The sequence below is a fragment of the Delphinapterus leucas genome, chromosome 15 (genome assembly GCF_059928025.1).
Source record: "Delphinapterus leucas isolate spDelLeu-1000000601 "Yukka" chromosome 15, BTC_Dleu_Yukka2, whole genome shotgun sequence".
Classification (NCBI taxonomy): domain Eukaryota; kingdom Metazoa; phylum Chordata; class Mammalia; order Artiodactyla; family Monodontidae; genus Delphinapterus; species Delphinapterus leucas.
The window spans coordinates 44189295-44204970 of NC_143143.1; the positions used below are offsets into that span (position 1 = coordinate 44189295).

Genomic DNA, 15676 nt, shown 5'->3' on the forward strand with positions numbered 1-15676 from the left:
CGTACATACGAAGAATGAAAAGAATTACAAAGAAATCTTAACCTGTTTTTAGTAATCATATTATTCGTAATAATGTTATTAGTAATAATATTCCTAAGAATAATATAATATTCTTTAATAAACAGTTTATATATTGAAGAATAGAGCAAAAAAGTAATAGCATGGACTCATGTTGAATCATCTCTTCTAAAGAAGTATTTCTTAGCTCTGTCCACTGAAAAGGCCTAGAAACAAGGACCAACCCAGTAGCCATGAGCATCCACATTCTTGAGTCTATATGCCATTTCCTGTGAAAGGAAACCAGGACTCCTGGGGGGAAAGTGGCCGATTCCACGGCTCAAATAGATTAAAGATGTACAAGCTGAGCATGGAAAGAAAGAAAGTATCAAGGACTACAAGGGGAGTGCTGAAAAGACTTGGGAGCTGATTCGAAGGAGCTCTCATTAGCCAAAGAAAGGACAGTTTGAGCATCAAAATGATAAACTGCAGTGAATTGCATCACATCAATTGCGTTAGAAGCATGAATGATAATGACACCTAACAACAACAGTTTTAAAACTGAAACCTCTTTGGGTCTCCTTGGAGAATATGAAGGATGCAACTCATTTTGGAAAATGGTAAATGAAAGAATGGAGTCAAGCATCCATCTTCCGTTACTGCACAAATTCTATCTCAGGGTAGCCAAATTGTTTACGAGGGAAATCTCTTGTATAGAAGAATTCCAGCTAATAAATGCAGAAGGAATAAAAAAACATTAATACCGTTTTGTAGCCCTAATGCATGGAGGCAAGTAGCTGCTAAAGCATTAGGTGAAAAGCTTAAGAGAGACCTTAGTAGTGGATGGGTATGGATAGCACCTAGGCCCATTGATCAATCTTAACATCCAAAAAGGGACACCAGGATTTCCCTGGTGGTGCAATGGTTAAGAATCCGCCTGTCAGTGCAGGCGACACAGGTTTGATCCCTGATGCAGGAAGATCCCACATGCCGTGGAGCAACTAAGTCTGTGCAGCTAAGCCTGTGCACCACAGCTATTGAGCCTGCACTCTAGAGCCCACACGCCACAACTACTGAGACCACATGCTGCAACTACTGAAGCCTGCGCGCTCCAGGGCCTGTGTGCCACAACTACTGAGCCCATGTGCTTCAACTACTGAAGCCCGCACTCCTAGAGCCTGTGCTCTGCAACAGGAGAAGCCACCGCAATGAGAAGCCCATGCACTGCAACTAAGAGTAGCCCCCGCTCGCTGCAACTAGAGAAAGCCCGCGCGCAGCAATGAAGACCCAACACAGCCAAAAAAAAAAAAAAAAAAAAAAAAACCCAAAAGACAAAAAGGGACACCAGACATTTTGTGCTTCACGACATCATAACACCATTTGCCAGAAAACTAAACCTGATCTGATCCAGCCCCTACACCTAACTTCCAGTTTATAGGAAATTCAGGGATGGGGGAACATGTTAAATGACCCCACAGGAGTCCACAACAGAATCTATTTTTGGGAAACTACCAAACTGCCCAGTTTCTTTAACAAGTAAGTTGCCAAGGGAAAGGGGAAGGGGGAGAACCCTGTAGATTAAAGGAGACTTGGAGACATATCAGAAATGTGTAATGTGTAGCTCTCGTTTGACTCTCATTTGAGCATGGCAACTTAAAAAAAAAAATTCATGCGACAAAATGGGGAAATTTGGATTCTAACTGGGTATTTCATAATATTAAAAATTTATTAATAAGATGTGATAATGGTATTGGGATTTTTTAAAACAATCTTATTTTATAGAAATAAGCACTAAAATAATTATAGATTAAATGAAATGATGTCTAGGATTTGCTTTGAAATAACCCAGAAGTGGGCGAGGGAACAAGATTGGCCACATGTTGATAGTAGTTGAAGCCAGTTGGTGGGACATTGAGTTTATTAGCCTTTTTACTTTTCAATGTGTTTGAGATTTTCCACAATAAAAGTCTATTTAAAGAAGCAAAATGCTGGTGGTGGTGGGGATTTTTCTTGTATTTCTCAAACCAACTTAAAATACCTTGGGGAGTCATGGTAGGATTGCAGAGGAATCACAGGACATGAAATTATCCAGGAAAAGTAGGAATCAGAGACTTGCCATTGGAGTTGGCTTTGCTAACACCAGTGCTAGTACTCTGGAGAATAAACAGGTCTGAACTCTCATAGGAGATGAAAATGCCCTCCCGCCTTCCTGTGGCAGCACTTGAAGCTGAGCCAGGTCTGAGATTTCTGGGGCTACCTTTGAATGTTCCTTCTTTGCAATTGCAGAAGTGGTTATCAGGCTCCTTACCCCTCCCACCTTCCAACTAAGAGCCTCTCCTGATTCATGTAGCATGAGTCTGTATCTTTTCTTTCCTAGTGTGCCTCTAAGTAATACTGGGAAAGAGTCTGAATCAATCAGTCAAAGGAGATTGGCAGAATCTGTAAAACAAATCTTATAGACTTATGTCCTGTTCTCAGATATTGATACTTTATGGGAGGAATCTGTAAGAGGCAGGTTGGGGTAGATCTAAAATGTTCTCTTTTCTTTGTAGATATGGGTTTTTTTTTGTTTTCTTTTTAATTTTATTTTGGTCTGTGTCAGGTCTTAGTTGTGGCATGTGGGATCTTCGTTGAGGCATGAGGGATCTTTCGTTGTGGCGTGCGGGTTTTCTCTTCTCTGGTTGTGGTGCATAGGCTCTAGCGTATGTGGACTCTGTAGTTGTGGCGCAGGGATCCAGGGCCTGTGGGCTCTGTAGTTTGCAGCTCGCGGGCTCTAGTTGAGGTGCGCAAGCTCAGTAGTTGTGGTGCGCGGGCTTAGTTACATGGGCGTAGTTGCTGTGTGGCATGTGGGATCTTAGTTCCCTGACCAGGGATTGAACCTGCGTCCCATGCATTGTAAGGCGGATTCTTTATCACTAGACCACCAGGGAAGTCCCTGTAGATGTGTTTTCAACTGCTTGATTTTTCACAATTTGCAGAGGGAAAACAATCCAGTGACATTGTCTCTTTTTGGCAGCTCCTTAGGTTTCCTTGCTGTCAGTGCTGATGTACACATATTTTCGGAGATTTGCCATTTTTCTTCCTCCCCGTCAAAACAGGACCATTGGAACCACTAGAGTACCACAGGAAGGAGTACTAGGCCTAAGTACACAGAGAAGAAATAAAGAGAAAGCCTAATACTTTTCATATGGGTATATATAAATCCCCATCTGCTTTATGGTTTCTACATATTAAAAAGTAATTTGGATAAAACATCAGTTTTTCTTTTCAGGTGCGGTGTCTAAAAGACTATGGAGAATTTGAAGTTGATGATGGTACTTCAGTCCTATTAAAAAAAAATAGCCAGGTATTTATTGTCTTAAGATACTTTAAATTTTGTAAGAGTGTTGAATGATGAAAATGTTGGAATCAGTAGCAAGGTAAGTATCACCTTGTGATGATCATTTGTATCGTAGGAATTATGTTTATTATAAAATACTCTTTTGTCCTTTTTCTAAATGTAAAGGCGTGAAGCAAACGTTGCATATAGTAAGAAAGGGTTAATTACAGTTGACCCTTGAACAATGCACAGGGATTAGGGGTGCCTACAGACTCCCTCTCCCCACACAGTCGGAAATCTGAGTACTTCTCTCTGCCTCAAAAACAAAGGGATTGATAAATGACTCACCCAAAGGCTGGAAGCTAAAACAGTTTGAATAGAATTAGGACCCAAGCCCTAGTTCTTTTGATCCCACCTGTTGTGATCTCTAATTGAACACGAACTTTTCCCCATACTTAGTCAATTTAAAGATCTGTAAAATGAAAATACAGGTTTTATATATGTGTGTGTGTGTGTGTATATATATATATATATACATATACGCATATTTGAGTGGAGTCATGCAGTTCAAACCCATGCTCAAGCATTAGCTATAATTTACTAGGGTATTGCTTGAATTTAATACTAAGCATTTACCTGGGAAGTTGCCACAGTGGGTCTTACTCTAGTTAAGGGGCTATTATGTTGTTGCATTTAGCTCCTTTCTTCAAATTATTTATTAAAAAGGTGCTAAGCACTAGTTTTCAGCCTATACTTCTTCACCTTGTAAATCTTAGTTCTTTAGCTAACAAATAGTGATATGTATCAAAAAATTTCTAAGTATTTAATATATAAACATAATAGAATTTAATAGGGAAAGACTGAAATTGTAACTCACTAAATTTTTCCTTACAAAGAATCTCAATTTATTGTTTCCTTAGAAATCTTCAAGTTCACATTAGATGAATTCACAGTAGCTAAATTTATTTTATCCTATCTGTATTTTCTGTAGTCATATTAGCATAGGAGGAAAGGTGAACTAGTAAAAACCACTCTTTCCTTTGTTGCCTGCCATCTTGTTATGAGACGGTCGGTATTTAATGACCCTAGTCACTTTTGTTGACTTCTGTTTGTTCTGTTGAGCCAAAGAATGGTTCTGGTTATGTGGTTCTTAGCTCATTTCCCTAAGGGAGGGTGAGTTGGTCTCTTATTTTACTAGTACCCTTGGAGTTTTAAATAGTTTCCTGAAACAAAAGTTGAAATTATTAAAGACAGATTTTCAGGGTACCCTAAAATCTTTGGTTGTTAAGGCAAAAGTTTCCCTTCCAAGGATACTAATGAATAGAAAATAGATGGTGAAGCTCTGGGTTCACAAGAACAAAGCTAGCCTCATAAAGCAAGATGTGAGAAAATGCACTTCACCCCAAACAGTGTCCCATGGTTGAATTTCTTTCTTGAGCTTTGTGGCCAGTCTTCCCACCAGGTGTACTAAGACTCCTCAGCAGGGAGGGCCTGGGTGGGGCCAGGGCGGCCGAAACCCAGCGCCTGCTCCGTCTGCTGCTGTTAGACGATTGCTGTTTACTGTGTGGTGCATTCAGAAGCCTTCCTCTTAATGAGACTTTGTCTCTCAGTATCACCCTATAAAAATGGGGAAACTTAAAAGCATAATCTACTCTAATTGATATTAAGGGGCTTCTAAAATGTCTGAGCACATCTGAAACCAGTTTTCTATAAAATGTATAGTGTAGATCACCCACATAATATAAAATATTAATAGGGAAACATTTTCCTACTGTACATTCCTTTATTATTGAGTCTATGGCAAGCATGCTGGTTGTCCAGAAATCAGAACTCCCTCTTTTTAGTAGATATTGGAATAATTGTTAAATGAGCAACTCTATAGTTTTTTCTCTCTCTTTTTTTTTTTACATTTTATATTCTTAAGGCATTTTAAAAATTCGGTTAAATTAGACGACAGTCCTTGGCCCATGGGTCTTCATGACTGGTTTGGAGGAGTTTCTTTGGTCATGGGTCTCACCTGAGGCCTTTCCGCTTCCTTGAATACTTTGCATACTCTCTCCTTCAGTTACTTTCTAGGGTTACCTACACTGCACTTTCTAATGTACTGTTTCTTGTTCTTACCCAAGTATCTCTGTCTCGTCTTTGAGATTTCTTTGGTCACTTATGAGCTTGGAAAGTCTTCCTGCCTCACTTCCAGCACCTCCCCGCTCCAGAGTTTACTAAATGTTCACTTTTGTTTTAAGCCCTGGTGTTTTGAGAGGGAATCAGACAAGGAGACTCCTTTCCACCTCAGAACGAGAGCGGTGTCCTCTCAGGAGACGTTGAGGATGAGCCTTAGCCAGGCACTGGCATCCTCACATACAGCGTGTGACCAGCACCCATGTCATAGGTTACAATGACTTTTAATCCTTGGAAAATATGGGAGAAGAGTTGCACTGTTAGTAGAAGAATGACTGTTCAGACTCAGATCCTAGAAAATGTTTAATGGAGAAGACACTCCTTCCATTTGCCTTCCTAATGAGCTGTTGCTGTACCACTGGTGATCCAGTGCCCCAAATCTCACCTACCTGGGTTTTCTGTGCATAATTTTTTTTTCTTTTTTCTTTTGCGTTACGCGGGCCTCTCACTGTTGTGGCCTCTCCCGTTGCGGAGCACAGGCTCCGGATGTGCAGGCTCAGCGGCCATGGCTCATGGGCCCAGCCGCTCCGCGGCACGTGGCATCCCCCCGGACCGGGGCACGAACCCGCGCCCCCCGCATCGGCAGGCGGACTCCCAACCACTGCGCCACCAGGGAAGCCCCTGTGCATAAATTTTAAAATGCAAACATTAAGGAAAATACCTACTAGAATTCAAAACTCTGTAGTTAAATTTAACTTAAGCAAAACATGAATTTGTTTATAAAATTCAGATTTCAGTACAGCTCTAGGTGACATCCATTTCAGTTGATTAAAATAGCAGAAATCCTTAAGTTTAGCTTTTAACTACTTAGCTGGTGGAGTTTGAAATACATATATAATGCGTTGCTGCGTTTTAGTGATGCATCATGTCATTGAACATTCTTTTCATTGCTGTTTCCCCTCCCCCTCTTCCCTCAGCACCTTCTGCCTCGGTGGAAGTGTGAGCAGCTGATTAGACAGGGCATCCTGGAGCACGTGCTGTCGTGACCTCGCGCCAGATGGCTGCCAAGGCTTCCCCCGTTCGAGGCTGGACTCAGCCAAGGACACTTCTCCGTCTCCCTCTCCACCTCCCCCAGGCCCACCACTTTTTGGTTTTAAAATTTAGACTTACTTTAACCAGGAATGCTTGGCCAAGGAGTATGGTTTGTTTTTCTTTTTCTTTTCTTTCATTTGAACCTTAGTTTCTCTTTTATTTAATTTCCAAATATAATTCAAGTAAATATAATTTACCTTTCATGGTAAACATATTTTTGAATCTATGTTGTATGCTTGCCTTTTGAAGCATCAGTTCTCAATAGAGAGTTTGAATTCTTGCCATACAGAGACTCCACATATCCAATCTGCTGTCCACAGTTCTAGAGGGAAGTCCAGGATCAAGACTCTAGCAGATTCTGTGCCTAAAGAGAGTGCTTCCTAGTTCATACACCGCCATCTTCTCATTCTGTGCTCACAAGGTGGAAGTGGTTTATTTTTCTATTGTACAGGATTCTCCCCTTTGTGTGGTACGTTGTATCTGTAATCACAACATTCCTACAATTCCCAAAATACTATATACAGTTCCCAAAATACTATAGTGTGTTTTTGTTTAATGAAAGTAAGTTATCAATATTACATTTTAATCTCTTAAACAATGAGGAAGTTTCACCTGGCTGTATAGGGAGATAGGAGGTCCTTGTGCATCTTGTGTTGCTGGAAGTGTGCATTGTGCAAGCCAGGGAGCTGAATTTCTGCAATTCCTGTTTCCAAATCACATGGGCAGGTAGAGCTGATGGCCTATAAAATTTTCAGCGTATTTAATGTTCAATAACATGTTAACTTATCACCTGGCTGTTAAGGAAGAAAGGAAGGATACAATGGATTTTGCCCATTTCCAGCAGTGGTGGCTGATCTGGCTCATGCGTGTCTGCGAGCTTGTGGGGTGAGCACCAGGATCTCCCCTTTGGAAAGGGAAATTGAAATTGGGGCTAGGAAAGGAACTTTGTGCAGTTTCCCCCCAACAGTCACAGTGACCAGAAAGTCACATGAAAAGCTGGTCAGCTAAGTGGAGCGCAGTTTCTGTTGCCTGATAAACTGAAAATGGTAGACATCGGAGAGGCACAGAGTGGTCTTGCCTGGTGGTCAGTGGCCTTTCCGCACCAGCCCCTCCATGACCAGTGACTAGAGCCATTCAACATAAATCAATAAAACCTACAAAATTTTAACTTTTCAACTAGTATACATTCACTTCAAATAAGGAGTATACTTATTATTTTATTCTGGGAATTAAACAGAAAAGTACAACATATATCAATAATTTACGTACAGGAATGATGCTGGGCTGTAATCTCAAGCATTTAAATTTAAAATCCAGATAAACACAGTACCTGACACTCTCTGTGCAGTTTATTTCTTAAACAGGCAAATGTTTCTGGCCAAAATTATACTCAAGAAATCAAGCTATAGAGAGGCTCTACCTAGGGTGTGGATCTGCATATTTTCACAACACACGTACTTAGGTCAGTAGGCAGCCCTTGACAGACTGTTTGTTTTTGTTTATGTATTTTTATGGCCGCGCCACTCGGCTTACGGGATCTTACTTTCCCGACCAGGGACTGAACCCATGCCCTCAGCAGTGAAAGCACAGAGTCCTAACCACTGTACTGCCAGGGAATTCCCTCATTTTTAGAAATAATTCCTCCCATCGGTTTGTAGCCACATCAGATTTTCATCTGAATCTCTGGCAATAAACAATATGGAATATTTCCCTAGTGAATGGGATGGATGATGTTTTAACTGTCCATCAGTGGTCACTTCCTTCCCTTGCATTTTGCTCTTCCAAGCGTGTGGAACCATGTGCAGGTGTCCTAGAGTCCGTGTGAATCAGCCGTGAGGACAGACAGCAGTGAAGACCATTGCCCTGTTGCCAGCCCAGCATCATTCCTGTACATAAATTATTGATATATGTTGTACTTTTCTGTTTAATTCCCAGAATAAAATAATAAGTATATTCCTTATTTGAAGTGAATGTATGCTTGTTGAAAAGTTAAAATTTTGTAGGTTTTATTGATTTATGTTGACTGGCTCTAGAATTGTGGCTAGAATTTTAAAATATATGTTTTTTTCTTATTATAGAGGTAATATATGCACAGTTAAAAAGGTAAAAAAAAATACAGTGTAAAAAATGAATACCACCATCCAGTGTGTCCACCGTTAACTGGTTACGGATATAAGTGCAATCCCATTTCTTTTTAGTGTTTGCCCAATTACTTTCTAGTTTTTGTTTCTAATATGAATGGAATCTTCTTTTCTATTATATTTTTCTAATTGGTTTTGGCTGATACATATAAAAAAGCTGTAAATTATGATGATTTGGCCACATTCCTGTATAAACTCATTTCTTTTTCACATTGATTTTGTTGTCTAGAACTGTCAGGAAAATGTTGACTACTGCTGGTAATAGCTAACAGCTTATCTTTTTCCTGACTTGAGTGGAATGCCACAGTCTTCTTAATCTCTCTATCCCATACTTCTCCAGGAAAACTACCAAAACTTGTGGCCAGTGCAACTTGAAACCTCAAAATAAATGTAATACCATAATAAAACAAAACAGTGGTAGTTAACAAACATGATTTTTCCAAGTACACTTGGAGAACTTAAGTGATGATCATATATGGTTTCTCACTTAACTCCTTAAAGTTTATGAATTATATATATAGAATTTTATTGTTGAACTATCTTGCATTCCATTTTTAACATTCTTCTTGGCTGTGATGTGTTAACCATTCAGTGAACTGCAGGATTTGATTTGGTGTTATTTTATTGTGGAATTTTGCAACTGTGAGTGATGCTGGTTTATAGTGTTTGGGAAGAGGGAAACGTGTGTGTCTTCACATATGTGTCTATACTTCGTCAGTGTTTTCAATAATCTGTTCCTATGAAACAGCCATCTGAACACAGTGGCTTTAAATGACACCATTTTATTAGTTCTCCCAGTTCTGTGGGTTGAGTGGGCTCAGCTGGGAGGTTCTGGAGATCTTGCTTGGGGTTCCTGATGCAGTTGCATTCAGGTGGTGGCTTGGCCAGGATGGCTTGGCCTCTGGTCTCCATGTGGGCCTCTCCCGTGGTTCTCTCCAGCAAGCTGGCTGGGCTTCTCACCTGGCAGCTTAGGACACCTGCAGTGTTAAGAGGGTGGATGTGGGTGCTGCTAGTTTTCTTTCTTTCTTTTTTTAAAAAAATTTTTTACATTGTTTTTAAAAAAAAATTTATTTTTTTGGCTGTGTTGGATCTTCGTTGCTGCGTGCGGGCTTTCTCTAGTTGCGGCGAGCAGAGGCTGCTCTTTGTTGCGGTGTGTTGGCTTTTCATTGCGGTGGCTTCTCGTTGTGGAGCACGGGCTCTAGGCATGCGGGCTTCAGTAGTTGTGGCACGTGGGCTCAGTAGTTGTGGCTCGCGGGCTCTAGAGCGCAGGCTCAGTAGTTGTGGCACACAGGCTTATTTGCTCCACGGCATGTGGGATCTTCCCGGACCAGGGCTCAAACCTGTGTCCTCTGCTTTGGCAGGCAGATTCTTAACCACTGTGCCACGAGGGAAGTCCCGCTGCTAGTTTTCTGAAGGGCTAGTCCTAGTACTGAACTAGTACCATTTCTGCCAAATCCAGTCAATTAATACAGTCATAGGCGCCCAGATTCAGTGAAGAGGCCACGTGAACCACATGAAGGCAGAATGAGAGGCCCACAGTCAGATGGGGTGTCAGTGTTCTGGTGTCTCTTTTTAGTGGTGCTTGTTACTTTATCTATTTCTAATAGAAATGTACCTTTTAAAATAGCATTAATACCTATAGAACCATCTCAATATGAGTCTTCTTTGGAGAGAGATGTTGATCTTTGATGAATTTTTTATTTTCTTTAGTTTATGGTCAAGTTTTCTACTTTTTCTTAAGTAAATTTCAGTTAATCATGTTTTTCTAAATATTCTATATTTCGAAATGTTTTGAGGAATTGTTTTCTTTTCTCTACATATGGTCATTCCTAATATGTATCTGTCTTCCCTTTTTTGTCTTATATAACTAAAAGAAGTATCTGTAATGATAATGCATTAATCTTTTAGGATTTAGAGGAGGAAGATGTAGATTTCAGATGATCTATTGCTTTTCACAATTGATAGTATTTTTGGATGAGTTGAATTTATTCTATTTTGTAACTTTAGAAAAAACAATGTTTTCGTATAGTACAAAATGTAATAGCAAAGAAAGCAGCCATCTGCAAGTCAAGGACAGAGGCCTCAGGAAAAACAAACTTGCTAATAACCTTGGATTTCCTCCAGAACTGTAAGAAAAGAAATTTCTTTTGTTTAAGACACCCAGTCTGTAGTATTTTGTTTTGGCAACCCCTGCAAACTAATAGAGGTTGTTAAATACCTTTGAGAAAAAAATCTATTGCCTTATTGATGGACACTTGAACAGTTTCCATCCTTTTGCTATTATAGACAAACCTATGTGAGTAACTTTGTACATATATCATTCTATACATATACAGCTTTGTCTGTAGGACAGTTATAATTTTGATGGCTTTTGCCACAATATGTAGGAATTAATGAGAGTCACTCCCAGAGTCACTCCCCCCTACCCCCTTTGCTAATAGTGTGTTATTCCCAGTTTGGGGCTGTTACAAAAAAGGTGCCAGGAACATTTGTGTACAAGTCTTTTATGGACAAGTATTTCCTTTCCTCTGAGGCAAATAACTAGGAGTAAAATGGCTGGGTCATACTGTAGGTATAATTTTAACTTTTTAAGAAAACTTCCAAACTCCTCCAGGGTTGTTGTGCATTTTGCATTCACACCAGCAGTGTATGAATTCCAGTTCTTCTACATCCTCTCCAACACTTGCTACGATTAGCCTTTTAAATTTTACCCATTCTGACAGGCGTGTAGTGCTATCTTGTTAAGATTTTAATTTGCATTTCCCTAATGACTAATGATGTTGAGTATCTTTACATGTGATTATTTGGAATGTGTATATCTTTCGTTGGTTTGTCTAAATCTTTGTCCATTTGTTAAAAAACTAGGTTGTTTTCTTATTGAGTTTGGGGAGTTCTTTATATATTCTGGATATAAGTCCTTTATGAGATATATGCTTTGCAAAGATTTTTCTCCCAGTTTGTGGCTTGTCTGTCTATTCCTTCTTTTTTTTTTTGCGGTACGTGGGCCTCTCACTGTTGTGGCCTCTCCCGCTGCGGAGCACAGGCTCCGGGCGCGCAAGCTCAGCAGCCATGGCTCACAGGCCCAGCCACTCCGCAGCATGTGGGATCCTCCCGGACCGGGGCACGAACCTGTGTCCCCTTCATCGGCAGGTGGACTCTCAACCACTGCGCCACCAGGGAAGCCCCGCCTTTTTTTTTTTCTTTTTAAATTATTTATTTAGTTTGGCTGCGCCAGGTCTTAATTGAAGCATGCTGGATCTTTGGTTGCAGCATGCGGACTTTTTCGTTGCGGCATGCACGCGGGATCTAATTCCCTGACCAGGGATCAAACCCAGGCCCCCTGCATTGGGAGCACAGAGTCTTACCCACTGGACCACCAGGGAAGTCCCTTAACAGAATCTTTTGAAAAGTAGACGTTTTTGGTTTTGATAAAATCAAATTTATTCGTGTTTTTTTATGCTTTTGGAGTCATATCTAAGAAATTTTTTTCCAGCCCAAGGTTACAAAAATTTTTTCCTTCATCTAGAAGGAAACTTTTAGGTTTTACACTTAAGTTTATGATCCATTTTGAGTTAATTTTTGTATATGGTGTAAGGTGTGGATTCCAAGGTCACGGCAGGGGTGTGGGGATGGTATATGGATATTCAACTGCTGTAGTACCTTTGTCCTCACAGTACGCAAGTGAATGGTTTGCTGTGCCAAGCAGTCTATTCACAAAGCAGGCCCTGGGGCTGGGCTTCACCCACAGCATGGAGTTTGCCCACCCCTGTTCTATTCCTTGACCTCTGTAGTGATCTTCATGATTTCCTTCTGTCTGTTTACTTTGGGGTTAATTTCTTCTTTTTCTAGTTATTTAGGGTGGAAGCTGAGGTCGGTGATTAGAATAGTTCTAGAAATAGATAGCATTATCTAGTTTGCTCCAAATTTGTACTTTTTCTTATTTGTCTTGGCTGTGCTAAGTCCTTTGCTTTTCATATGAAATTTAGGGTCAGCTTGTCAGTTTCTGCCAAAAACAGACCTGGTAGCATTTTGTTTGGAACTGCATTGAATCTGTGTATCAATTTGGGAAGAATTGACATCTTAACAATATTGAACCTTTCAGCCCATAAACAGCCCAGTTATTTTTGTCTTCTTCCTTTTCTCTCAGCAATATTTTGTAGTTTTCAGTATACAGGTCTATCATATCTCTTGCCAGCATTTCATAGTTTTGATGCTGTTGTAAATGGTATTGTTAAATTTCAAATTCTAATTGTTTATAAATAGAAATACAATTGATATTGAACTTGTGTCCTGCATCCTTGCTAAACTCACCTTTTAGTTCTAATAGCTTTTTTGTAAATTATATCAAGTCTTCTACGCCATGGTCATGTTTTCTGTGAATCAAAAGTTTTATTCCTTCCTTTCTAATCTAGATGCCTTTTATTTCTTTTTCTTGCCTAACTGGACTAGTTAGAACCTTTAGGAGAGTACCGGATAAAAGTGGTTTGAACAGAAGTCCCTATCTTGTTCCTGATATTAGGTGGAAAGCACTCAGTCTTTTATCATTAAGTATAACATAACTCTGAGTTTTTTGTAGATGCCCATTATCTGGTTAAGGAAGTTCCCTTCTATTCCTGGTTCACTGAGAGTTTTTATCAGGAATGGATGTTGGATTTTGTCATATCCTTTTCTGCATCTGTTGAGATGATCATAGAGTTTTTGTCTTTTAGTTTATTAGGGTCATCAAACTTTATTTTAGACTGTAGTCCACATAGTCTCTGTTACAGCTGCTCAGTGCTCAGTTGTAACACAAAAGCAGGCCATGGAGCTAGCTTTCACATACAGCATGAACTTTGCCAACCCCTGTTCTTCTATTCCTTATTCCTAGTGATGTTTATTATTTCCTTTCTTCTGCTTACTTTGGTTTTAATTGTCTCTTTTTCTAAGGTGGTAGCTGAGGTCACTGATTTCAGACCTTTTTTTTATGATGCAGTTACTTAGTGCTATGAATATTCCCCTAAGTACCACTTTTACTCCACCTCCACAAATTTTAATGTTTTCATTTTCAGTTAATTCAAAATATGTTCTAATTTCCTCATCGCTTTGTGGGTAATTTCAGTTTCCAAATATTTGGGATATTCCAGATGTCATTCTGGTCTTGAATTCTAATTTAGAAGAACCTACATTTTTTGTTTTTAATTTAGTGGAGTAGAGTTGATTTACAATGTTGTTAGTTTTAGGTGCACAGCAAAGTGATTCAGTTATACATATACATGTATTCATTCTTTTTCAGATTCTTTACCCATATAGGTTATCACAGAATATTGAATAGAGTTCCCTGTGCTATACAGTAGGTCCTTGTTGGTTATCTATTTTATGTATAGTAGTGTGTGTATGTTAATCCCAAGCTCCTAATTTATCTCTCCACCCCCCCACATTTCCCCTTTGGTAACCATATGTTTGTTTTCAAAATCTGAGTCTGTTTCTGTTTTGTAAACAGAATTTGTATCATTTTTAAAATTAGATTCCACATATGAATGATATCATATAATGTTTGTGTTTCTCTGTCTGACTTACTTCACTTTGTATGATAATTTCTAGGTCCATCCTTGTTGCTGCAAACGGCATTATTTGTTCTTCTTTATGGCTGAGTAATATACCGTTGTATATATGTACCACGTCTTCTTTATCCATTCCTCTGTTGATGGACATTTAGGTTGCTTCCATGTCCTGGCTGTTGTAAATAGTGCTGCGTTGGTGTGCATGTATCTTTTCAAATTATGGTTTTCTCCGGATATATGCCCAGGAGTGTGATTGCTAGATCATATGGTAGTTCTATTTTCAGTTTTTTAAGGAACGTCCGTACTATTCTCCATAGGCTTGTACCAATTTACAGTCCTACCAACAGTGTGGGAAGGTTCCTTTTTTTCCACACCTTCACCAGCATTTATCATTTGTGGACTTTTTGATGATGGCCATTCTGACTGGTGTGAGGTGATAACTCACTGTAGTTTTGATTTGCATTTCTCTGATAATTAGTGATGTTAAACATCTTTTCATTTGCTTTTTGGCCATCTGTATATCTTCTTTGGAAAAATGTCTATTTAGATCTTTTGCCCATTTCTTGATTGGGTTGTGTTTTTTTTGACATAGAGCTGCATGAGCTGTTTGTGTATTTTGGAGATTATCCCTTGTTGGTCACTTTGTTTGCAAATATTTTCTCCCTTTCTGTGGGTTGTCTTTTTGTTTTAAAGTTTCTTTTGCTGTGCAAAAGTTTTTTAAGTTTAATTAGGTCCCATTTGTTTATTTTTGTTTTTATTTTCATTACTCTAGGAGGTGGATCAAAAAAGATATTGCTGCGATTTATGTCAAAGAGCATTGTTTTGTTTTTTTAATTTATTTTTTGGCTGTGCGGTGCTGCTTGTGGGATCTTAGCTGCCCGACCAGGGATCGAGCCCAGGGCCCATGGCAGTGAAAGAGCTAAGTCTTAACCACTGGACCACCAGGGAATTCCCTAAGAGTGTTCTGCCTATGTTTTCCTCTAAGAGTTTTTTCTCTCTGGCCTTACATTTAGGTCTTTGATCCGTTTTGAGTTTATTTTTGTGTATGGTGTTAGAGAGTGTTCTAATTTCATTCTCTTACATGTAGCTGTCCAGTTTTCTCAGCACCACTTTCCCCCATTGTGTATCCTTGCCTCCTTTGTCATAGATTAATTGACCACAGGTGCGTGGATACAAGAACCCACTTTATAGTGTTGAGTCCTCCTATCCAGGATCTGATCTTTCCATCTATTCCAGTGGTTTAAGGTTTTTCTCGTTCAGGCATATGTACAATGACTGTACAGACAGATAGTGGGGAGGTGCAGCAGCTTCAGGACAGCAGTTGCCTCCAGGAAGGTTGAATGCAGTAGAACAGGGACTGCGCTTTTATCCAAAATGTTGTAACAATGTTTTTAATACATCTGAATGTTTATGTAATACATATGAATGTTTCTTATGAAACTGTTTTTCTATATCTTTGAAATATTTTA

The 15676-nt window shown here is 39.5% G+C and overlaps 1 protein-coding gene across 4 annotated transcripts in view; it reads left to right on the forward strand.

The window, feature by feature from the left end:
• GINS1 (GINS complex subunit 1) overlaps positions 1-15676 on the forward strand; it is a 29360-nt gene that overhangs the window by 13063 nt on the left and 621 nt on the right. For 3 of the 4 annotated variants that reach the window (XM_089896548.1, XM_022594156.2, XM_022594155.2), the window contains 2 exons: positions 3269-3343; positions 6412-15673. In XM_089896548.1, the coding sequence (XP_089752674.1) occupies positions 3269-3343; positions 6412-6480 (144 nt within the window). In that variant the 3' untranslated portion in view covers positions 6481-15673. Of the gene's footprint in view, positions 1-3268; positions 3344-6411; positions 15674-15676 lie in introns of those variants that run through there. The other variant, XM_089896546.1, reaches the window with a different exon arrangement.